The following is a 23510-nucleotide window of genomic DNA, read 5'->3' on the forward strand; positions in this document are numbered from 1 at the left end:
GCGGCTGCTGCTGCTTTCATTCATGTTCTGTTGTACTCTTGGCTGGACTCTTTCGGTTGGGCCTGCTCGATGGGCCCGCAGGCTGCTCCACCCCGACCCCGATCCGGACAAGAAACCGTAATCTTGGTAGCGTATCGACGTCGTCCGTCGGATCGGCAACATGCCGCGCAGCAGCGGAGGAACAGGAGTCCGCACCCGAGTTTTGACCATTCAAGACGCCCAAGATTGATGGCTTCCATCGTCTCTTTCCACAAAAACCAACACAAAAGAAACGCACGCGCCGTGTCTTCCCCTCTTCTCCACGCTCTTGTTGCTAGCGTTTCGCCATGGTCCTTGCGCTGCTCTCTCCCATGCTCCCCAACTACCGACCTTCCACGCCGCCGCTCGCCGAGCACCTCCTCATGCCGCAGCAGCGCGCGCACTGCTGCCTCGGGGAAATCCCCACCCCCACCTTCTGCCGCCGGAAAGGCCACCCCGACGACGCGTCCACCGCCACCGTCGACTGGGCTTCCGTCCGCCGGGCGTGCAAGGAGTGGCTCAAGAACCCCATGAACATCGCGCTGCTGCTCTGGCTGCTCTGCGTCGGCGTCTCCGGCGGCATGTTCGTGCTCCTCCTCCTCGGCCTGCTCGACGGTGCGTTCCCGGCGGCGGCGGAAAGGAACCGGTGGATCGAGATCAACGTCCAGGTTCTGAACGCGCTCTTCACGCTGATGAGCCTGTACCAGCACCCCGCGCTCTGCCACCACCTCTTCCTCCTCTGCCGCTGGCGCCCCCGCGATGCCGCTGACCTCCGCGCCGCCTACTGCAAGGGCGCCGGCGCCGCGCCGCGCCCCCGCGATCGAGTGCACATGGCCGTCGTCGTGGCGCTGCTGCACCTCACGGTCGCGTGCCAGTACGTGCAGTGCGGCCTCTACTGGGGGTACTCCAAGGCCACCCGCCCCGAGCTCGCCGAGGCCGGCTTCTTCGTGCTCGGCGTCGTCGCGCCGGTTGCCGCCGCCGTGTACACCGTCTGCAGCCCGCTGGGAAAAGACGGCCAGTGCCACGAGCTCGCCTTCTTCGATTCAACCTCGGCAACACAAATGCACCCCACCCCCGTTGGTCACCTTGTAATTGAGCCCGAGTGGGCCGGCGGCATGTTTGACTGCGGCGGCGACGCGCCGTCGACGTGGTGCCTCTCCCTGTCGTGCACCTTCTGCGTGTTCGGGTGGAACATGGAGAGGCTGGGTTTCGGCAACGCCTACGTGCACGCCGTCACGTTTGCGCTCCTGTGCTTCGCGCCGCTCTGGGTGCTGGGCGTCTCGGCGCTGCACATCCACGACTACGTCATCTGCGACGTGGTCGGCGGCGCTGGCGTTCTGCTCTGCGCGTGCGGCCTGCTCTATGGCGGCTACTGGAGGATCCAGATGCGGAAGAGATTTGGCCTTCCAGGGAGCAGGGCGTGCTGCGGCTCCAAGTCGTTGACGGACTACGCGCGGTGGCTCTTGTGCTGGCCGTGGGCGCTGGCGCAGGAGGTGCGCACGGCGAACCTGTACCATGTCGACGGCGAGATCCTCTACTCCAAGGTTGCTGAGGATGATCATGCGGACAGCAGGAAGCCGTTGCTCGTAGTGTCCAATGATCATGACGTTTTCAGGGCAACAGACACGGTTATAGTATCTCAGGCATCACCGCCGAATGGTCATCTGGTTGTTGTTGATGACGAAACGACCATGGCTCCACCGGTTCAGGTTGTGGTTGTGCAACAACTGGAGGGTGATAAATCTGACGATAGCAGTGTTCCTCTTCAAGGTGAGATGAGCAATTCTTCGATTCTGACATCGGTGACGGTGAGGGAGGAGGATGCAGCTTTGTTGGAGTCAAACCGAGCAGTGACAGAAGAAGATGGTCATGGTATGCCATCTGATGGAAGTTGGAGAGTGGAAAAGGTGAAGAAACTGATCAATATGGTCACACTGGTGTCCCTGCTCATTCTTTTGTACACGAGGGGAATCATTCTATAGAGAAGCAGAAGAAATTGGACATGTATGATGTGCATTAGAGGCTGTAGATTACATCTTTCCTCTTTCTCCACTTTTTTGTTTGGGTGAAATCAGGATTGTATGAATTAGATTGAGTTCATCGGTGTATATGACAGAAACACTTGTAACAGAAGTGCACAAGATTTAGATGGAACTGTAGTTTTTTGTAAGGTTTTGTGATGGGAAATAGTAAAGCCCACCTGCAATTTGGAAAAAAAAATTGAATGCATTCTGACAGGTTCTTCTGCATGTTTCAGTTTAGTCAGTGTATGCGTATCCTTGTGTTTGAGAAACTAATTTTACAGTGGCGCACCAATCCTATCCATTTTAGGGTGGCCGCTACCAACGGGAGCACAGCGTACTAGCTAATTAGCGCTTTGTTTTAGAGTGATCTTTTCAGTTGTTGTTTTCTTCTATGTAATTGCAAGTTGGCATTTCGTCCGGAAGACCCGCGTTGTACAGACGTTTATTCTTCTTCTTAATCGAAAGATATGCAGCTCTTCTGTATATTTACGAAAAACAGTGGTGCACCAATCACGTGGAACCACAAGACGAATTGATGCCTTCCTCCCATATATTTGGACGCAGCTGAGTCCAATCTGAATGGGCGTTCTGTGCAGCCTCAAACTGAACCTTGTCAGCAGGCCAAAGTTGATTCACTGGTGCGTCATCTTCTTCCTGCTAAGCTAGTCTGTCATGAGCAATACAGCATCTGCATCTATGTCATGAACGTAAGGTAGCCGGCGCAGTCGAGAGAGACTGAATTGAATCGGTCCATTCACTGTGCCTTGACTTTTCAGTGCTGAAACCTTCTGACCGTTTCAAGCATCAGCAACAAGCAACCCGCCACATTTGACAGGGAGTCTCTCACGTTTTTCTTTTCTTTTCTTTTCTTTTCTTTTTTTAAAAAAGAAGTCACTTGACTCTTGTCTTGTGTATCAGAAAGAATGCAAGGCTTGGGCGAGGCACCGCACCAATGCCTAGGCTTACATGGTATTCTTAACTGCAGGTCTTACATGGTGCGCTGAAAGCATCTACAATGTAGTAGTAGTAGTATTTCATTTGTCGTCGTCCTAATTAGTGATTACATGCTGTCAAACTTTCTTTTTTGGCGTGCTGAGCAGATTCAGGAAGTCTTGGTAGCATCAACACTGATAATGTGGAACCAAATATTTGGACGCAGCGCAGCTTTCTGTCCAGGTCCGTCCTGTGCAGCCTCAACACTTGTCAGCATGCCAAAGTTGATTCACTGAAGCGTCATCTTCCTGCAAGTCTGTGGTGACTTGCACATCAACAATGCAGGAGCTGCATCTATGTACTGAACCTAAGCTGACACGCGCACTCAGTACTGAATTGAATTGGTCCATTCACCATGCCTGCCCGTCTTGACTTCCGGTGCTGACAACTTGTGACCGTTTCAAGCATCAGCAACAAGACCAGGATTTAGTTTCAGCAGCAACCTGCCAAATTTGGACACTAAGAACATCCAGCTATCTAGTACAATTAGTAGCTTCATTTAAAGGAAGCTGGAGGGATCACCCTCACAGCCCTGACTGAACATTGCCCTCACAGCTCGGCATGGAACCGCACGAGGCATCAGCAAAGCAAATCGAAAGCCATGGCGCCACTGTGCTGCAGAGCCACGGCAAGGAGAAGAAGGAGAGGTTCTTGGACTTCCTCAGGGCAGCTCCTTCCAAAGAACTATGGCTGCACCGCTTCGGCGTCGCCGCCCCGCACGCCTTCCTCCGCCGCGTCGCCACCCTCCGCCCGCGCTCCGCCACCTACGCACCGGCAGCCTACGCCAACTTCTTCCTCCGCTCGCCGGCCTTCGCGCGAACCGTGGACTGGCGCGCCCTTCGCGCCAGGTGCAAGGCCTGGGCGAGGCACCCCACGAACGCCGCGCTCCTCGTCTGGCTCGCCTTCGTCGCCGCGGGCGTCGCGTTCGTGTTCCTGCTGATGACGGGGGCGCTCGACTCCGCCGTGCCCGACGCGTCCCGTCGCCGGCGGTGGACGGAGGTGGCGAACCAGGTGCTGAACGCGCTCTTCACCATCATGTGCGTGTACCAGCATCCGCGGCTCTGCCACCACCTCGTGCTCCTGCTCCGGTGGCGCGCCGCCGACGCCGCCGAGCTCCACGCCGTGTACTGCAAGAACGCCGCCGCCGTTCCGTGGTGGGAGCGTATGCACGTCGCCGTCGTGCTTCTGCTGCTCCACGCCACGTGCTTCGCGCAGTACGCCTACTGCGCCCTCTTCTGGACCTTCAGCAGCGAGACGCGCCCGGACTGGGCCGTGAATCTGTGCATGGCGCTCGGCCTCGGCTTCCCCGTCGCCGCCGCCCTGTACATGGTCTACGGCCCGCTCGGCAGAAAGGTCGTGCTCCCGGCTTCCACCGACGACGAGGACGCCACGGCGGTGCTGGACGAGTCTACGGCCGTGAACGCCACCTCGCAGTACAACAATGGCAGAGCGGCGGTCGCCATGGCGGAGTGGGCCGGCGGGCTGCTGGACCTCGCCGACGACCCGACGGTGGCGGCGCTGTCCCTGACGTGCACGTTCTGCGTGTTCGGGTGGAACATGGAGCGCCTGGGATTGGGGAACATGTACGTGCACGTCTTCACGTTCGCGCTGCTCTGCGCCGCGCCGGTGCTTGTCTTCGCCGTCGCCGCGCTCAACATCCACGACGCCGCGCTAGGGTCCGTCGTCGGCGCCACCGGCGCGCTGCTATCCGTGCTCGGCCTGCTGTACGGCGGATTCTGGCGCGCGCAGATGAGGAGGCGGCTCGGGCTGCCGGGAGACCGGTCCATGTGCGGCGGCCGGCCGGCCACCGCGGACTACGTCAAGTGGTTGCTCTGCGCGCCGTGTGCGCTGGCGCAGGAGGTCAGGACGGCCAACCTCTACGACGTCGAGGACGGAAGTCTGTACGTGAGGAACAGCGGTGACGATGACGTGTTGCTGGAGGAAAAGCCGGCGATGGCGCCTTTGGAGAGAGAAGGGTGCGTTGCGCCATGGACGGCCAACAAAGCCGGCGACGGTGTCGAGTGTGTTGTTGCCGTTGACGCACCGCCGGTGCCGGTGATGGTTGACTAGGCTAACAGATTGGTTCGTGTGATTCTTTGAGACAACAAAAAATTGCCAAAATCATGTGAATATCATATTGAAAATTGCTACCATTTCTTTCTGAACCCTGGTACGGCGAAACTATTTGGAAAAGCATCCCTCCGGAGCTCTGGCCTCTGCCTCCCGCATTGGATTTCTGTCTTGGTAAGGGCTGCGACGCTGACAAGGGCAAGAAGTAGGCCGCCAGCCCGCCACGCCACGCCGGCGGGCAGCGGCACTTGCCGCTTTATGTCTAGTGCTGTCGATGCCTCCGCCGCCGCAGTCCGTCGGCTCCTCCTCACCGGCGTGAGTCCGAACAACCGCCTCCCGCCGCTCACGGTCAAGCTCCTCCACGGCCGCCTCCTCCGCCTCGACCTCCTCGCCGACCTCTCCCCGCTCCTCCTACGCACGCTCGCTTACACCGGCCTGCACCTCCACGCCCTACGCGTCCACTCCCTCCTTCCCAACCCATCCCACCTCACCTTCCCCTTCGCGCTCAAAGCCGCCTCCCGCCTCCCGGACCCGCACTCCGCCGGTGTCCAACTCCACGCCCGCTCCCTCAAGCTCCCCTACCACTCCAACCCCCACGTCCTCACCTCCCTCCTCAACCTCTACGCAAAATGCGGCCTCTTGCACGACGCCCAGAAGGCGTTCGACGAAATGCTCCATCCCAGCACCGTGTCATGGACCGCGCTCATCACCGCGTACATGGACGCGGGGCGCGTCCAGGAAGCCGTTGGAGTTGCGAGGAAGGCGTTTGCGAGTGGCATGCGCCCTGACAGCTTCACGGCCGTCCGGGTCCTGAATGCGTGCGCTCGTGTCACTGATTTGGTGACTGGCGAGGCCGTGTGGAGGGCGGCGGAGCAGGAGGGGATTGCAGGGAGCATGTTTGTGGCAACTGCGGCATTGGACTTGTATGTCAAATGCGGGGAGATGGAGAAGGCAAGGGCAGTGTTTGACAGGATGCAGAACAAGGATGCAGTGGCCTGGGGTGCTATGGTTGGGGGATACGCCTCCAGTGGGCATCCGCGAGAGGCCCTGGAACTATTCTTTGCCATGCAGGCAGAGGGAATGAGGCCAGAATGTTACACAGTGGTTGGGGCTCTCTCGGCGTGCACAAGGTTGGGTGCTTTGGATTTGGGACGGCGGGCTGTCGGAATGTTGCACTGTGATGAGGTTCTTGACAACCCAGTCCTGGGAACTGCACTTATAGATATGTACGCCAAGTGCGGGAACACAGGTGAAGCGTGGACGGTGTTCCAGCAGATGAGGAAGAGAGACATCATTGTTTGGAATGCAATGATCTTGGGGCTCGGCATGACTGGCCACGAGAAGATTGCGTTTGCCCTTGTTGGTCAGATGGAGAAGTCAGGTATGACACTGAATGATAATACCTTCATTGGATTGCTTTGCAGCTGTACGCATACTGGCCTTGTAAAGGATGGCCAGCGGTATTTTCGTAACATGACTCAGTTGTACCGAATAAGCCCGAGGATCGAGCATCATGGCTGTATGGTTGACCTGCTCAGTCGCGCGGGGTTGCTGGAGGAGGCTCATCAGCTGATTGAGGACATGCCAATGCAGGCAAATGCGGTTGTGTGGGGAGCACTCCTTGGTGGTTGCAAGATCCACCGGAATGCTGACCTTGCTGAACATGTGTTGAAGCAGCTCATCCAACTGGAGCCATGGAATTCTGGGAATTATGTGATGCTCTCTAACATATACTCTAACAGTGGAAGATGGGAGGATGCGGCAAAGCTAAGGTTGGAAATGAAGGCAAGTGGGGTTGAGAAGGTCCCTGCATCTAGCTGGGTTGAACTTGCTGGTAAGGTCCATGAGTTCCGTGTCGGAGATAAGTCACATCCCCTCTCAGATAAAATTTATGAAAAGCTCGATGAATTGGGCATGGAAATGAAGATCATGGGTTATAAGCCGACTACTGAGGTGGTGATGTTTGACATTGAAGACGAAGAGAAGGAGCACACACTAGTGCATCATAGCGAAAAGATAGCCATTGCATTTAGCCTTCTCACCACTGAACCAGGCGAGACCATAAGGGTCACCAAAAACCTCCGAGTTTGCAGTGACTGCCACACGGCCATCAAGCTGATATCAAGGATAACCAATCGTGAAATTATTGTTCGAGATAACAATCGATTTCATTGCTTTAGAGATGGTCATTGCTCTTGCAATGACTATTGGTAGTATACAGACGACTTGTTGCAATTTTGTGCAGCTTGAGAGTAGGGAACATCTCTATTTTCATCTGATGTAAAACTTTAACCAGCTAGAGTTGTGAATGGATCACAGAAGTGGCAGAGTATAAGGCAGGTTGGTGTTATAGTTCTTTTTCCATTCAATTGTTTCTACTGAAAGGAATGAATAATTTTCTGTTTATTTGCTCATGTGTTTCATCTGTTATATTAATGTGTTCTGCTCGATGTTCCAGTTTCCTCCATTCAGATGTCAGATTGAGCATTATGGGCCTTCTAGGAAACATCAGTGCCATATACCACATTACCTTGTTGTCTCAAGGTAAGGGAACTGTCACCCAGTAAACTGAGATAAATCTTACCATTTAGCCTGCTTTACTAGGTTGCTCTCCCCCAGAGCTAATGCCTTTGAGATTTCTGCTCTTGTAGCTTGTACTACTCTGCACTGCATGAATTAGTACCAGACCTCATTTTTGTTGGATAAATGATGAGCACTGGATACTTACTTGACAACAGTTCATCTGTACATTCCCAGGTTCACACTAAACGAAGCACTTCTGATGCACATACGTTGGTACATAAAACATACACTCTGGCTTTGGTGTCTCACACGCATTCGATCATTCACAGCAAGCTGTACAAGAACCTTACTACGTGGCTATCAGATAATTTGGTTCAGCTCCATTAGTAGACCTGAACGCTTGCACTGCGCTGCTCTCTTCTCCAATCCCACGGCTTCTCAGGGTTCTCTGACGCCCAAAGCCCTCGACGTGCAGCTCTTGCCTCTCTCTCCCACTGCAAAATATCATAGACCTAGTGGAAAACTTCCAGGAGCAGCATAATCATACACACGTAATTCTGAATTTGGAAAATGTTGCATAGATGCAATTTAGGTACAATGGAATTTCTTACCTGTGCAAATTCTGGGCGCTTGTCGTAAATCTTGAAATGCCATACATGGCCACTCTTCAGCATTTGCTCCTGCAAACTCCAGAATACATTGCTCATATCAGAACTGAACCAATAAAATCATACTAAATAGTTTTTGCTTCACCTGGATGAACACATCATCACAATATATGTCACCCACGTGACGCCCAAACTGGTCCTGTCCATACACATAAATTATGACCCTTTTCCCACCAATGAGCTTCACCAGTGCGTTCTTCGATTCCTTCCCATTAGTCATTTTAAGCTCCGGTGCATCAACGCCCCTTCGAGTCATGAAATAGAGAACACACACTTGAGAACAATATTTCCGATTAGTATTTTGAGTGTGCGAGTTCAAGCTAGAGAGCAATACATTACCTCATTCTGATTCGGTATTTCTTTGCAAGTATCTCTTCACCTGAAATGGTTATAACCCTGCTCATAAATTTTTATTAGTAAGTTGCGCTTTTGATGATTCCATAAAAAGTAAGCATACATATGAGTGCTGTCGAACTGAATCATATGGCAATGGCGGACAAGACATGGTTGGGTGCCCTCACCATGCACGCACGCACGCAATACTGTGCCTCTACTCTTATATAATAATAAACTCCTAAAATAATAACTGTAAACAACTCTACAAAATTTTACCCAGTTATCTAAATAACTGAATATATCACAATTTTGAATTTTTGCTGACTATTTAAAGTACACAATACCTGTGGTGTTATATAATAACAAAATCCTAAACTAATAACTGTAAACAACTCTACAACAGTTTATCTGATTATTTAAGTAATCTCAATTCTGAAATTTCTCTAACTATTTAAAGTACACTTTGCCTGTGGTGTTCTATAACAAGGAAATCCTAAAATGGTAACTGTAAGCAACTCTACAGCCTTGTATCTTAATTTTGAAATGTAAAAGTCTTCGATGTTATATACGGATTTAAGATATATAAAAGGATTGTAATGGTTCAGTTTGAGTACTTATATCCTGCTTCGTGAAGGCTCCTTAGAAGAGCATCAGCCTTCTGTTAATCCCTATGAGTGCGTGCTTCAGTCCTAGCAATCACCATCTCGTGCACGTCCAGTGGCACATTCGCAGACTCTCTTGGGTCTGTTGTGTCAACATAGGCACTAAAGCCATCTCCATCTCCAATGCACTTGTTGTGAATCTGATAGCAGTATAGATGGGGATCATCAGTCATAAGTAGTTATCTAATATATTGTTTAAAACGTGACATTGTTGTTTTTCAATGGTATCTCATATCCGACCGGCAAAGTGTTCAGCACAAACTGTACACCCTCAGGTAGTGAGGATGCTGATCCTGATGGGGGTAATGGGAATGGGATCGGGAGGTTGTAAAATGAAAGAACACCCTGTGGAGAAAAACACAGTTTCAGATGGGATGAGCTGAACATATGTAGCCATTAGTAAAATTTAAAAATGTAATGCAAACTGAAGTGAATTTCTTGAGATAGCGAAGTGTTTAACTGTTGTTATTCTGGTTACAACGTACATGTACTCTCCCCCATTGAACTATTTTAGAACGTAAAAATGTAGGGAAAATCAGGTTACCTACCTCCAAATCAGCTCTCTGAATCCTGCTTAGGGCTGTTGCAATTAGCTGGGCAGCCTCTTCTGGTGTTTTCAGTGGGGGGCACATATTCTTATATGCCTCCAAAATATTCCGGTACCTATTGTCAATTGTCATGCAAATTAGAAGGTCAAACTATTCCATAATTTTGCCCATAGGACGGTCTCAAACAAAATTTGCCCATAGGACATTGAAGTGGTTCAGCTGTGTTTGTTCTGATTATTTTACTTCTCCATGTTGAAGCATGTTTGGATAAGCATGGACAACCTTGCCATAAGAGAACTCAAAAAACAATTGAACGAGGACCCCTTTTCTTTTTCGCTACTATATCAGAAGCCTTATAACTCTGTTGAACTCAGGGAGTAATTAATTAAAAAGCAACATTGACATCAGTAGGTACACCAAATGTACTAATTATTAAGAAAAGCGTCAAGTGCATAAGCTTTTTGAAATTGCTCCCTACCATTTAGCTTGTGCTTTCTTGGATGATGTAACATGCTGTCCGAGCGCTTCAGGTACCTGAAAATAGGACAAGTAGAATTTCTCTTTACCGTTTCTCATCATTGGAGATTTGGAATACACGGCGCAAATTTGGGGCAAACAAGGCTGTGAAATTGCCATCATGAATCATTATAATCTTAATATTTGCAAGTGTCTTCGTAGAATATGCTAGCTGTTGCAATGTCGCTTTACTGCTGCAGTAAAGGCCCTTGTCAACACACATATCCATCCGAATGCTAAAAGAATCTGAGATCAGATGGATCAAAAAGCAAACTCAGAGTTAAGTTTGATTTGCAATATGTTCCTGCCAAAAACACCCAATCTTGTCCATGAAACGGAACACGACACAAGGTGAAAATATTGTTTCCTGTACTAGTAAACTGCTCTGGTTTAAGTAACAGCAAATTGGTCCAGGAGGTTTGATAGAACACAACAAAATCCATAAAGGGAAGGTCAAAGGCTGAGATTCCTCGAACTCCCAACTTATAAACATAACACATGCGCACGTTGATCTGCACAATCTGTCAGAGGACGATCATGCATGATGACTGACATTCTCCTGTCCTATCCAGGGACTTGCAGTTCAGTGTGACTCTAAAACAAGCACACATGAAGGAAAAGGAACGAATTGCATGTTAACAACCATGGATGCCCATTCGAAGTAGAGGAGGTCCTGACGCAGGGAAGCGACATCGTGATGAGGCCGAGAGGCTGCTGCAGGCTGATCCGTCCTGCCGCTCTGGAGCACGACGCCGTAGTCGGGGTAGTGATGGTCACCATGGTCATCGTCGTCGTCTTCCCCCGTGAAGGTGAAGTCGAGCGGTTGAGAGGAGGATGCTGCAGGCTCATCCTCCCACCTGATGCCGGCGGCCTGCAGCCCGTAGCGAGGCCGAGGCCATGAGGTTGGGCGGTAGCAGGGGTAGTAATCGTCATCACCATTGTCTTTGTCTCCTCCTGTGAAGCACCTGAGGATGTTCCCCATGGATCGACCCCTGCCTTCTCTCCAAGCTCTCTCCGATTCTCTTCTTGGGTCACTCTGCAACGCTGCTGCTGCTGCTGCCTCCACTTCACCTGTAAAGCAGCTAAAAGCTGCCGGCAAGAGGTGAGGTGAGGGAAGGTGAAGAGAAGGCTGCTGGTGGGACCGATTACCACAAGCTGAGAAGAAAAAGAAACAAGACTAGGCCGTTGTAGACCTTCATTCAGGAAAATGACCGGCCCAGGCCATTGACTTGAGAACCTGGTCTTGCGTGCTTGTATCGGGAAGCCAACCCCAATATTCCAAAAGGTGCCACAACATTTGCTCAAAAGCAATGTGCTAAAATCCACTCTGGATTTTTCTCACTCGTATAATTTAAAAATCATATTCAATGCTTCTCACGTACCTTCAAAAGAATAGATACATGGTGCTATTACATCTTCAGACGCCAATTTTTTTTTAAAAAAAAGGGCAAACAGCAATTTGGTATCAAGCTTGCGCTGACAGTATGAGTTGTTTGCCCCTCCGAAATGTTGACGATCTTGATCTTCCCTAATAGCTTTGGAATTATTTGCCTCAAAGATTTCAATCTTGGAGATAGTTAAATGCGAACACAGAAATTGAAAACATATGTACAATAATCAATTTCATTTGATTTGAAATATAAATCCATTAAGAGATTGAACACGTGTCTCCACTCTCCACTATAAACTTTGATTGGTTAGACTAAATTGTCTCGAATAGAAAGAGTTATATATTTGGAAAGTGTTTTTCACGATTAAAGTAGGAGCATTTTTTTTTTTGGTTTCCAATCTATGTATAGAATTTAAATGTTGATGATGAAATCTACGGTAATAATCGATCCACAATGGTTGTAGGTGAACTTATATGGCCTATGAATTTAACGTAACTATATTATCCAAAATTTTAGATGTGCCCCTTCAAATAAAATATAGATGTGCAAATTAATACGAGCATTCTAGACTAGCCGTAGACATCTAAAATGTGTTTGGTACGAGGCCAACATGCCATGAATCCTAAAGTGTCACAATCCAACCGGGAGAGTCTGTTTTTATTTTTCTCTTCTTTTCCTTTTTCTGCTTATGGCCTCCCAGGATTGTAGTCTTATATTTTTTTTCTACTATATCAATGAAACACGTGCTATGTTCGTTCAAAAAAAAAGTGAAACTGTGAAAGGAAAGATAAGTCTGCAGCCACTGACAAGTGGTGCTAAGTGCTAACGTGACTATGAACTTGTGCTTTGCTTTCAGAATGCGCATCTGATTACAAGAAAACTTAAGAAGAGCGAAAAAAATCATGGATTGATCCCTATCGACTAGTAGCAAGTAGTTCTACTAATTTTAATCATTGATGGAACTTCCCCCTCGAGCGGCTGCATTGTTCTTGGGCGGCTGCTGCTGGATGACGAGGATGGAGACCTTGGACGCGAACTCTGCGGAGGCCAGCATGTCCCCCAGCACGCCCAGCTCCGGGAACTCGCTCCAGTCCGACAGCCCGGATGTGAGCGCGGCGCCGGCCGAGCCTTCCAGGTCGTCGCCTTCACCGGCACCGCCCCGGCGGCCGACGATGAGCAGGTCGAACTTCTCGCTCATGGACCTCACCACCGACGCAGTGCCCTCGGCGTCCTCGACCGTCTTCTCGACGTAGACGACGCGTTCGTTGTCGCGGTGCCTGGTCCAGAACTCCTGCAGCACCTCCTCGTCCCTGACCTCGTCGCGCCCTCCCATCCCCACCCAGTTCCTCAGCTTGAACCGCACCACCGTCAGCGACACGCTGCTCCCGGAGTCCTGATCCGGCATCCTGGCCGCGTACGCCAGCGCCTCGCGGTCGTCGGGCCCGCCTAAAAAGTAGAGCGCCACCCTCTGGAGGAGGCTGTTGGCGGCGGTGGCGCAGGCGGAGCCGGCGGCGAGGCCGTGGTCGACGAGGATGGCGACGGAGCAGGGCGCGTAGTGCAGGACGGCGCGGTTGATGGAGCGGATGGCGTTGTTGGCGGTGGCGCGCGCGCCGTCGGAGGACTTGTGGAAGGGCAGCAGGATGAGGTTGGCCTTGCGGCTGTGCGCCAGCGAGCACACGTCGTGGTGCATCGAGCTGTACGGCGCCTGCGCCACGTACGGGCTTACGGTGACGGCGCCCGGGGCCGCCTGCTGCTGCTCGAAGTATCGGAACGCGTTCACGATGCGGTCGGACGGCGTCGGGTTGCTTGTGCTGCTGCTCTTCCGGTGGGGCTTGAGCACGGAGGCGGCGCGGCCGACGAGCTCCGTGAGGTGGAGCACGATGAGCGAGACGGGGGAGTCGCGCGAGGACCCCGACGCCTCGAGCAGGTCGATGAGCGGCGCGGCGTGGTCCTCGCTGTAGAGGCAGGTGAGCACGCGGAGGTCGGCGCTGGGCCGCGCGTCCTCCAGCGTCCGCCGCTTCGCCCGCACGAACTGCCCCGACGGGTCGTACAGCAGCTTGATGAGCGGCGTGGAGACGGCGGTGATGAGCACCATGGACAGCGTGAGCGTGGAGTAGTGCTCCGCCGTGGCCTTCATGGTGTCGCCCCAGTTGTTGATGGCCGCCACCTCCACGATGCCCCGGATGTTGAGCATCAGCGCCAGCACGGTGGCGTCCCGGAACGGCATCGCGAAGAAGAGCCCAGCGGCGACGCACCCCACCAGCTTCCCCGACACGCACAGCGCCACGAACAGCTCCAGCGCGCACCACTTCTCCGAGGTCTCCGGCTTGGTCAGCTCGGCCAGGTCGGTGCGGTACCCGGAGAGCGCCATGTACACCGGCAGGAAGAGCGCGATGAAGAAGGAGTCGAGGCGCTCCGTCATGGTGGCGCCGATGGGCATCCCGCCGGGGAGCGCCAGCCCCAGCATCATCGGCCCGATCATGTACTTGAACCCGATCGCGTCCGTCACCAGCGCCGACAGCAGCGCCGCGATGACGACGACGACGAAGGAACCCTCCGACAGCAGCGACCCCGTCGGGGTGCGCTTGTACGCGATGTACCGGCCCGCCGGGCGCGCCACGAACCCCACGAAGAGCACGAACGCCACGAACGAGGCCAGGATCTGCGCCGTGAACGCCGCCGACTTCGCCTCGGAGACAAGGAAGACCGCCGCGGTGCACGCGCGGAGGAACCAGGAGGTGACGTCGGTGATGAGCGACGCGGTGAGCGCGATGCGGCCGAGGTCGGTGTTGAGGAGGTCGAGGTCGGAGAGCGCGTCGGCGATCACGGGGAACGACGACAGGGACAGCCGGACGGCGAGCTCCGTGATGAGGGAGGAGCCGCGCAGATCCTCGGGGAGCGACGGCTGGAGCGCGTGGAACACCGGCAGCGTGACGGCGAGCGGGACGAGCGCGCCGGTAATGCCGACGGCGACGGCGCGGCCGCTGGGGCGGCGGAGGAGGCTGAGGTCGGTCTTGACGCCCATGGAGAAGAGGAACAGGATGAGCGCCACCAGCGACACGCTCTCGAGGATGTAGGTGCCGCGCTCGGAGAAGAGGACGCCGCGGAAGGTCTCGCTGCGGCCCAGCACGGTTGGGCCCAGGAAGACGCCGACGAGCATGTGGGTGACGAAGCGAGACTGGCCGAGGCGGCGGAGCACGACGTGGGCGGCGGCGGAGAGGACGAGGATGACGGAGACCTGGACGAGGAGGAGCGGGAGGGAGAAGCGCAGCGGCTGGTCGCCCAGGAACATGCCCTGTGAGTTCACCAGGTTGTTGTCGTAGCACGCCGCCGCCAGCGGCTTCACCGTCGGCTCCAGCCCACCCGACGACAGGTTCGCCACCGCCGCCATTGATGGTTTTGCTGTTAATTAGAATTGGATGCTATCTAACTGCTAATAAGTGATGGGCACGCTAGGCAGCGTCATTGATCCCTCCCTTCTTTCTTGGCGTTGCTCTGTTCGTGGGCAATGGTGGTGACTCTGCTCTGCATGTGAACCCACAATTCAGTGTGGCAGGGAGACAGTGAAGGGCAATGCAGGCAAGGGACATGAGAGGCTATTTTTAGTTGTGGATGAGAGGGATAATAGACAGAGGGAGACATAGCAGCAATCCAAGTCCAATAATAGAGTTTGAAGGCAACCGTGGATTGGACTGAATTTTCTGACACTTGAGGTCTGGAGAAGAAGGGATGATGCAGATTCATGCTTTTTGCTGCTGCTTCAAAGTAAGTAGCTCATCAGATCCTGTAGAACTCGAGGTTCGTAGGCGGGAAAGGTATTTCCACGTGCACATGTGACCATATTGGTTATCTCAGCCGTTCATTTTTCTCACATGGTATCCATCCAACCGTTGAATTTTTCACCTTCCCGTGATTCTCTCGTGATTCATCTCACCTGTGGTTTCGGCCGGAGGACACCAATGGACCCGGTCGGACCAGCGTTTGCTGTCGCGCGCCTTCAGGCCTCCTTTCTTCGTGGACCAAAAATCTTTCGAATGGGCTGGACTTCGAAAAGTCTGTCTGGCTCGAGTAATTGGGCCTGGTATAGGCCCAGAGAGCGCCCCTGCTTCGGTTCATGGTATCCGATCCACACTCTTTAGATCCAACGGTTTGGGATAGATGAGCCGGGACAGTAAATGAGATACCGTCCGGAGGTGGACGGTAAATCAAATACCGTCCACCCCGGCCTCGCCGCCTCCTCCGCGCTTCGTCTCCGGCGACCACACCGATGCGGATAAGTGAAACGGCTTCACCGGCGAGGTGTTCTCCGCCTAGGAGGGTTCTTCTCGATGGCCGTCCTGGCTCCATGCAGAGCGCCGCCGCTCATGGCCGCGGCTGACTGGGCGTGTGCGGTGCTCGCCGCCACGGCTCATGCAAACCATCCACCCCCAGAATCACGAACAGCCAATTATGCATGCAATGGTAAGACATGACGATTTTCACCGCCGAGCTCAAGAGTTACATTTAAGCAATCCTACTCCAGTCCATCTCACTTTTATCCATCGCAACAACCTGAATGTCAATCCAATCCTAAAACCATTTCTGGCCATTAAGAGCTTGCAGCCATGCACGATAGAGTTTACGTGTAGCGGCCATGAAAACGACTTGTCCCGATTCAATCATCATCATCAATCCCTGTCGTCTTCGTCTTCATCCAGCGAGTTCGTCGACCGCCTCCGCCAGCTCAGCACGCGCCCGATCCGCGGCAGCCTCATCACCGAGTTGGCCCGCGTCACCCCCTCCAAAGCTCTCCACACCGTCGTCCCTTCCTCCGACGCCTCGCCGCCGCCTCTGCTGCTCACAACCCTGCGGAAGCTCCCCGTGAACGACATGCCCGCCTGTTCACGAGGCGGCTTCACGTCTCCTGTGCCTGTGAGGCTCTCCTCGTCAGGAGATGCCGGCCGGTTCAAGAAGAGGCACACGGCGGCGCAGTCGTCGACCATGGACGTCGGGTACTTGCACCGCCACGCTCGGACCGCACGGTCGATCAGCTGTCTCGCCGCCTTTGATGGGTCGGTGACCGATGAGACGATCTTCACCACCTCCTTGTTCGACAGCACGTCCCAAATCTGCAACAACAGATTTTGGCAAGGAAAATTGTAACTTTTGATGGTCATGCATGCTAGCATAGGAAAGCCATATTGTCTAAACTTTTTTTTTCTGTTGTCCAATCAAATCGGAAAATCGCTATCAGCTAAAACTATCATGGAATATTAATAAATAGGTGACAGAGATATGTCACTTTCAGTTAACAGTTTCTGCTGTCAATCTAATCATAAAAGGGATTTATGCTGTTTAGTACTCAGATCATTTGGAATAGAACTGCAAACCTGTCTACTTAAAATTGAAAGTGATAGAAATCTGAAACTTCCAATCAAATAAACGAGTTTCCGTTTTTATTACCCCATCAGTTGCAAGCACCAAGAACTCGTCCTTTTCAGATAACTTCCTGCAGTAGACTTCAGGTGTGCAGATAAGGCCATGGTTCTTCAGGCAGAAGTCCCCGAAGGCCCTTGCCATGGCGAGACCTGGAGCATCCTGGTCCGGCAACCACATCCTATGCACGTCCGGTTCGTCATCCATGGCGAAAACTCGTCCCTTGCAGTTTAGAATCCTTGCGAGTTCACCTATCGCGTGCACAACAATGTAAAATGCAATCAAGAAAATGTACACATACATTTCAAGAAAGTTAAGATGCTCGCTTACTTGGAAGATCTGGCTTCAAGTCAGTTGTCAGTTGGACTGGGATCAGCCGGTCCTTGCTGTCCCGGGTGCAAAGAACAGCTCGTGAGTCACCCAAATTGGCGATGAACAAGTGATCACCCTATGCATAAGAAGTATGATTAGCGAAAAGAATAGGTAAGATTTACACTTCGGTCCAATTCAGCTAGTTCAGTTCCTGGTCTTTCAGAATCTAAGTTTTACTGTGTACCAAAAGCAGTACTGATCCACTGAAAAAAAAAGAGAGAGGATACAGTATATGCATTTTTCTGAATTTTATTATTGCCAGTACAATAAGTTGCAAGCTTGTAATCGTAGTAGAACTAGTACCTGCCTAACAACAGCGACTGCTGTTGTGCCACTACAAATGCAGTCAATTTCTGAATGTTGCCTCAGCTCCTCATCCACCTGCTCAAATGTCTTGACAAATATGTTTTTCCATGTAGACAACAGGTGTTTCTCATCGCTTGTATCATCACTAGATGTGGTGGAGTCTGACTTGTCAGAGGAATCCAAATCTGTATTGCTTGAAGGGTCTTGTTCAGTTCTGAGCTTCAAAGTATCGGTTGAGGGATCTTCTTGTTCTCCAGTTTTGGGCTTCAAAGCAGAGGATAGTTTCATGGGAAGGGTGTCACGGACATGGCGAGCAACTTCCCGGCCACGAGGGCCATGCCCATCAAATACCCCGCAGAAGATGTGGCCTTTGTGGCCAGCAAAGTCCTAAGCATCTTGAAACAATTGCGACACATCATGATTTAATCGAATTATTGCTCACATAAAAGGGGAAAGCTAATGTACTTGCATTGGTGATACTATTGATGTAGTAGAAGATATGGATGTGCCCTCATAATTTTCATATTGCTGATGTAGTGATGAGGTTCATGTACAATACAAACTTTCAGGACATTGGTGGGCAATAAATATGGCGAAGTACATGCAATACTTAAGGTAAATTTCAGTTTTGCAAGAAATTTCATTATGCTGTAAGAATTCAGTTTTGAGCAATGTAGAGATGGATACAGTGCACTTTGCTAGTTCTAAATGCAACTTGTAGAGGGCAGAGAATCTTGCAAACAACACCGTGAAGCAGAGGTTGCTTAATCATTGCAGAGCTCGTGCAGGTGGTTAGAGAATTGAGGTGAATTTCAGGTTGCAGAGTTTAGAGGTGGATCCGGTGCATTGTTGTTAAACAAAGTTGTGGATGCATTTGGCAGTGGGTAGGCAAACTAAAGTTGGCATGCCCTGTGAGCATCACATCGCAGCTTGTTGGGATGCCAGAAGGAGACGATACTTTGTAAGAAAGGGGGGAGATACCTGGCAGACGGCCATGGCGTCCTGGTTGGCGCCCTTCCAGCCTTGCTTGGTGTGCATGGAGGCGGCGGCGGTGGTCCAGAGGTGGTGGTGGAACACGTCGTCGTGCATCCATGGGAATCCCAACCCTTGCTCGTCGTCGTCGAGGTCCGCCTTGGCCTTGCTGCAGCAGATCCCCATTGTTGGTTGCGCGTGAGCTCCGTCCTCTCCTCTCCCTCCTCTGCAACTGCAAGCACAAGCAGGAGGCAGCCTTGTTTAATGGATGCATCTTCTTTGGTTGGTTCGTGGATGGATGTGGGTGGGGGTCCACACCGCCGGCATTAATGAGGACCGGTAGGGAGTAGTCATGGAATGGAATGGTGCACGGACAACGGAACGGACATACTAGCATGAGTCCATGACACACAGGAGCATCCATCTTGGGCAAGGGGACGATGCAGGGCAGCAGCTGCCGTTGGCCGGTGGCTCGTACGTAACGATGTTGAAGCTTGAGCATGGGAGCCCCCCAAAGGCAGTTGCCCTGCCCTGCCGGCTGTCCTGTGTCCAAGGCATCGACGACGGCAACGGATAGGAGGCAAGGTTGGCAACTGCCTCCTGCCACGTGATGCCTGTACCCCATGCCGCATTCGCAGTTGGCACCGCTTCATCTTCTTCGTTCAATGCTAGGCTACCCAAAGGCCATAGCCCATGGCCATGGCTGCCTACCTACCTACATATCTTGGAGTCTTGCTTTTGCAGAGGGAGATGCCGTCGCCCGTTGCTCTCGCCTCCTACCTGTCCGTGCCACTCAGCCTTCAGTTCAGTCCGCTATGAGTGCCCTCCAATTTCATCCTGGATTCCAACCACACGTAAAGCCACTTCATTCCAGCAATCCAAAAAATCATGCACCAGCCATGGCCACATCATCACACAACTGGCACAAGGCTCTATCACCCAAATTCAATCATCTCTTCAATAACAGTATCTTCCATTCATCTATATGCTGCTACATATACAAAAAGAGAAATCCATGCTTTTTTGTTTGTCAAAATTGTAACCTACTCCCTGGTTTCACCACTTGACCAAAAAAAAAAGCTGGGATGGATCTATTCATCTATATTACCATACAACATGAGCATACTTCTGCTCAAACTATTAAGTATTGACACAGTACTCTGACTATTACACTACAAAATTTTGAGCTCCTTCATCCTTAGGCCTGACTTCTGAATGCCACTCAAGAACCCCTCCATCGCCATGATGCATGCCCTTCCTTCCCACAAACACTACACTTCAGGCCTTCTCATCGTACAAGCACATCTTGTGACTGTTGCTTCCATACATCACAAGGTTCCACCTCAACCTACACAGGACAACATCTATTATTAGCCACTTTGGTGTTCACAGGTTTGTAATACTAAACACAAATCCATTGAACACAAAAGATTATAAGAGGAGGGTTGTCCTATGTTTATTTGTTTTTCAATACCATTTATAAACAAAGCAAGGGCACCACAATAAAGGGGGACAAAGCCTCCTTGACACCGCGGATTTCATAGATTTTTAGTTTTTTCTCAAGTTAGAATACGCAGGAGAGCTGCGTATCATTTTTAGAGTTTTTTTCTCAAGTTAATACACAGTCTTGTAACTTTGCAAGACCAATGGGATCTCCAAATACAAAGCAGGAAAGCCAGTTTGATGGACACAAGGATTCAACATAATGCAGAGGCAAAACAGGCAAGCTGAAAGAAAAATGAACAATACCTTAAATGGTTTGTTGATCCACTGGAAAATACAACCACGTGCCTCAACATTTTTTAGCATATGAGGAGGCATCATGGATTTGAATGCTTTATGAAGCTTCACTTTTGTCAAACCACCACAGACCATGAGAGCAGCTATCAAGCCATTAGGCGTAATACCAGCTAAATGTACAATGGTCATGTTCTGCAAGCCACATATGCTAGAAAGTGAAAGCAGTCCAATGTCGGTGACCGAACAGTATGACAAGTTTATCTGTGATGAGACATACGTGCTATCAGCAGAATGAAAAGTAAAACATACATGGTACTAATAGATTTCAGCTACAGGAGAAAAGATGTGATACCTGACGGAGGCTATGAGAAAACTGTGAAAGGTATAGCATGCCCACATCATTAATCTCAAAGCATTTCTTGATATCAAGCTTGGAAAGCAGCCTGCACCCCATTGCTATTCCTGAGAGCCCTGTGGATGAAACCCTGGGACAGCCACGGATCTCCAGTGTATTTAGCTTTGTGCATTTTGAGAGGGACATCAGTGAACGGTCTGTTATTTCTGTGCAGTAGGATAGATTGATGGATTCTAGTGTTGGACAGCCTTGAGCAATCTGAATAACCCCTTCATCACTAATGCCTCCACACCTGAAACAGAAACTATAAGTCAGTTTAGCCACAAAAAGAACCAAAGAAAGAGAACCACAAGGCATGTCTAGTAATGACCTGTACAAATCAATATCTTGGAGTTTTGGGCAAGACTTTCCAATGTGGGCCAGACCTTCATCACTTATCCTCAAGCAAATGCCAATTTTTAGGCTCGAAAGATTGCTGCATCCGGCGAGAGCTTTCAGCCCTGCACAAAAAATATTCATAGTCAACTTTATGTCGATTTGACAAAAAAAAATTCAACATTCAGTTCAGTAAGTACCTTCATCATCCAAATCACTGTCAGTAAGGTCCAGCTCTTCCAAATGAGAACAGTGCTTCCCAATTAGTTGGAGTGCTCCACTTGAAACATGACTACAAGACTCCATCCTCAGAGAGATGAGGGAAGTGCACGAACCAGTGATGGCAGCTACTGAAACATCAGTGATATTGCGACAACAAGTGATGTCCAGCTTCTGCAGATTCTTTAGTTTTGACACAGCAAAAGAGAGTTCCGTATCTGTCACTCCAGAGCACTTGCTAAGACTTAACTCCCTAATAGAAACACAAGAGCTTCCAATGGCTTTTAGTCCATCAGCCATGAACTTGCAACCTTCCAGCTTCAGGGTCCGCAGTTTAGAAATTTTTTGGAGGCTTCTCAACATACAAGGAGTAACCTGCTACAAGAAGGATGTAAATTAAGCTGCGAGATATGCCTAGGTGATACAACAGTAAGACTAGATGATTAGCTGCTTACAGGACAGCAGTATGAAAGATCCAGTTCCAATAGATTCGGTATCGATTTCACTATGGATGAAACTCCCACATCAGTGATGTTCTGACAATGAGACATATCAAGCACCTGCAGTGGTACAAACATGGAAGATCAGTAAGCAAAGTTTTGTGCTGCTATCACACATGTTTTAGTACAACATAACTAGTTCAGATCAGGCATCAACAGTGTTCAGAACCTAACAGTGTAAGCTCAAGCAGTAGTAGAAGCAGAAAATACTACTCTAGTGTTTTGAATGAAGGTGATGCATTGATACTGACAGGTCAAAAAATATGGCAAATTACAAAGATTGCCTCACCTGCAGTGATTTACTGCATTCTTTCTCAAGACTAGCAAGGGCATCATCATCAATTCCAATACACCCCACCAGTGTCAACACCTGGAGATCGGGTAGCTTCATGATGGCAAGAAAGCTCTCTTTTGTGATCTGCAAACATAAGACACGTTTGCATTAGTTCAGCACAGTATGATAGGTGCGTTCAGTACTCAGAGAAGTGCAAAAGAAACTGAATCTATGTCCACACAAAATGCAAAGACGAGAAAAGAAACCATAGTTGGCTACCAAAGCTTCTGATACTTTGTTGCAAAGATCAATTGCTAATTTGCTATGTACCGATAAGAGCACTTGCAGATCAAGAATATTATAGTACACTGCAGTGGTCCAATTCGCTGACACTAACTGAAGCCAGTAGATTCAGCAAAGGAAGTAACCGAAGGCAGTAGATTTAGCAACGAAAAAAAAAACAAAGTACTGTGCTCCGATGATAATTCAAGATTTCAAGGGGAAGATTTCATGCCTTGAAATTAAAATCAAGGAAACTACTGCAGGAGGAAAGAAAGAAAGAGTTTTCCGGCGCCTCGATCCAAGCAGAAATGAAGAAATCAAGAAACACACGGATGCGGCGCTCACCATGGTGTAGGAGAGATCCAGGGTGGTGAGGTTCTTGCACTTGAGGGCGAGGAGGTGGAGCCCCAAATCCGTGACCCCCAGGCACCACTTGAGGGAGAGGTCCCTGAGGTCCGTGCATCCGACGGCGACGCAGCCGAGCCCCATGTCGGTGAGCGCCTTGCAGCGCGAGAGAGACAGCCTCTGGAGCCTCCTCATCCGCGCCACCTCCGCGGCTGCCGTGTCGCCAAGATCGACCCCATTGGAGAGGTCGAGTTCGGCGAGGTCCGGGCACGCCGTGGCGAGCGCGGCGAGGCCCGCGGCGCCGAAGCCCCAGGAGCGGGAGAGGTCGACGGCGCGGAGGAAGGATCCGGATGAGGAGGATACGGCGGCGAGGGCGGCGTCGGGGACGCGCGCGCAGAGGGAGAAGTCGAGGCGGGATGCGGACGGGTAGCGGGCGAGCGCGGCGGGGAGGAGGTCGGCGCGGAGCGGGCGGAGGAGGCGGCGGTGTCGCGACTCGGCGGCGTGGCAAGCGCGAGAGGCGAGCGCGAAGGACTTGAGCGCCCGCGGGTCGGCGGCGGCGACGCGTCGAGGACGAGGAGAGAGCTCGTCGCAAGGGCGTCGATGGGG

The 23510-nt window shown here is 51.3% G+C and overlaps 7 protein-coding genes across 8 annotated transcripts; 3 read left to right on the forward strand and 4 right to left on the reverse strand.

Moving 5' to 3' along the window:
* Positions 1 to 312: 312 nt before the first annotated feature.
* LOC101765111 lies at positions 313 to 2191 on the forward strand. Its single transcript, XM_004980075.2, has one exon. The coding sequence runs from the start codon at positions 327 to 329 to the stop codon at positions 1998 to 2000; it is 1674 nt and encodes a 557-aa protein (XP_004980132.1). The 5' UTR covers positions 313 to 326; the 3' UTR covers positions 2001 to 2191.
* Positions 2192 to 3577: 1386 nt separating this feature from the next.
* Positions 3578 to 5177, forward strand: LOC101766185. Its single transcript, XM_022828815.1, has one exon. It carries the CDS (start codon positions 3597 to 3599, stop codon positions 5103 to 5105), a length of 1509 nt encoding a protein of 502 aa, XP_022684550.1. The 5' UTR covers positions 3578 to 3596; the 3' UTR covers positions 5106 to 5177.
* A 97-nt stretch (positions 5178 to 5274) lies between these two features.
* LOC111258129 (putative pentatricopeptide repeat-containing protein At3g08820) lies at positions 5275 to 7714 on the forward strand. The gene is made up of 2 exons (XM_022828814.1): positions 5275 to 7445; positions 7564 to 7714. The coding sequence occupies exon 1, from the start codon at positions 5364 to 5366 to the stop codon at positions 7317 to 7319; it is 1956 nt and encodes a 651-aa protein (XP_022684549.1). The 5' UTR covers positions 5275 to 5363; the 3' UTR covers positions 7320 to 7445; positions 7564 to 7714.
* A 119-nt stretch (positions 7715 to 7833) lies between these two features.
* LOC101771577 (probable staphylococcal-like nuclease CAN2) lies at positions 7834 to 11639 on the reverse strand. The gene is given in 9 exon segments (XM_014805669.2): positions 7834 to 8122; positions 8240 to 8308; positions 8382 to 8541; positions 8636 to 8692; positions 9247 to 9434; positions 9535 to 9639; positions 9843 to 9957; positions 10321 to 10376; positions 11002 to 11639. Coding segments are annotated over 9 exon segments (1200 nt in total). The 5' UTR covers positions 11341 to 11639; the 3' UTR covers positions 7834 to 8011.
* A 1008-nt stretch (positions 11640 to 12647) lies between these two features.
* On the reverse strand, positions 12648 to 15428 carry LOC101765511 (cation/H(+) antiporter 15). The gene has a single exon (XM_004980076.4). It carries the CDS (start codon positions 15138 to 15140, stop codon positions 12696 to 12698), a length of 2445 nt encoding a protein of 814 aa, XP_004980133.3. The 5' UTR covers positions 15141 to 15428; the 3' UTR covers positions 12648 to 12695.
* A 771-nt stretch (positions 15429 to 16199) lies between these two features.
* On the reverse strand, positions 16200 to 19633 carry LOC101771975 (probable protein phosphatase 2C 73). Its single transcript, XM_004978512.3, has 6 exons — positions 19206 to 19633; positions 18824 to 19046; positions 17840 to 18229; positions 17495 to 17612; positions 17192 to 17415; positions 16200 to 16857 (listed from the first exon to the last, which is right to left on the reverse strand). Exons 1-6 carry the CDS (start codon positions 19370 to 19372, stop codon positions 16417 to 16419), a joined length of 1563 nt encoding a protein of 520 aa, XP_004978569.1. The 5' UTR covers positions 19373 to 19633; the 3' UTR covers positions 16200 to 16416.
* A 116-nt stretch (positions 19634 to 19749) lies between these two features.
* Positions 19750 to 23481, reverse strand: LOC101765920 (F-box/LRR-repeat protein 3). Of its 2 annotated transcripts, none has more exons than XM_022829210.1 (8): positions 22905 to 23481; positions 22293 to 22421; positions 21959 to 22063; positions 21485 to 21881; positions 21280 to 21409; positions 20907 to 21201; positions 20564 to 20815; positions 19750 to 20162 (listed from the first exon to the last, which is right to left on the reverse strand). In XM_022829210.1, exons 1-8 carry the CDS (start codon positions 23097 to 23099, stop codon positions 20103 to 20105), a joined length of 1563 nt encoding a protein of 520 aa, XP_022684945.1. In that variant the 5' UTR covers positions 23100 to 23481; the 3' UTR covers positions 19750 to 20102. The 2 variants fall into 2 exon arrangements, with proteins under 2 accessions (XP_022684945.1, XP_022684946.1); XM_022829211.1 differs by having other exon boundaries at positions 21485 to 21878; positions 22905 to 23480.
* Positions 23482 to 23510: the final 29 nt, after the last annotated feature.

This window comes from Setaria italica, chromosome VIII, assembly GCF_000263155.2.
Source record: "Setaria italica strain Yugu1 chromosome VIII, Setaria_italica_v2.0, whole genome shotgun sequence".
Classification (NCBI taxonomy): Eukaryota; Viridiplantae; Streptophyta; class Magnoliopsida; order Poales; family Poaceae; genus Setaria; species Setaria italica.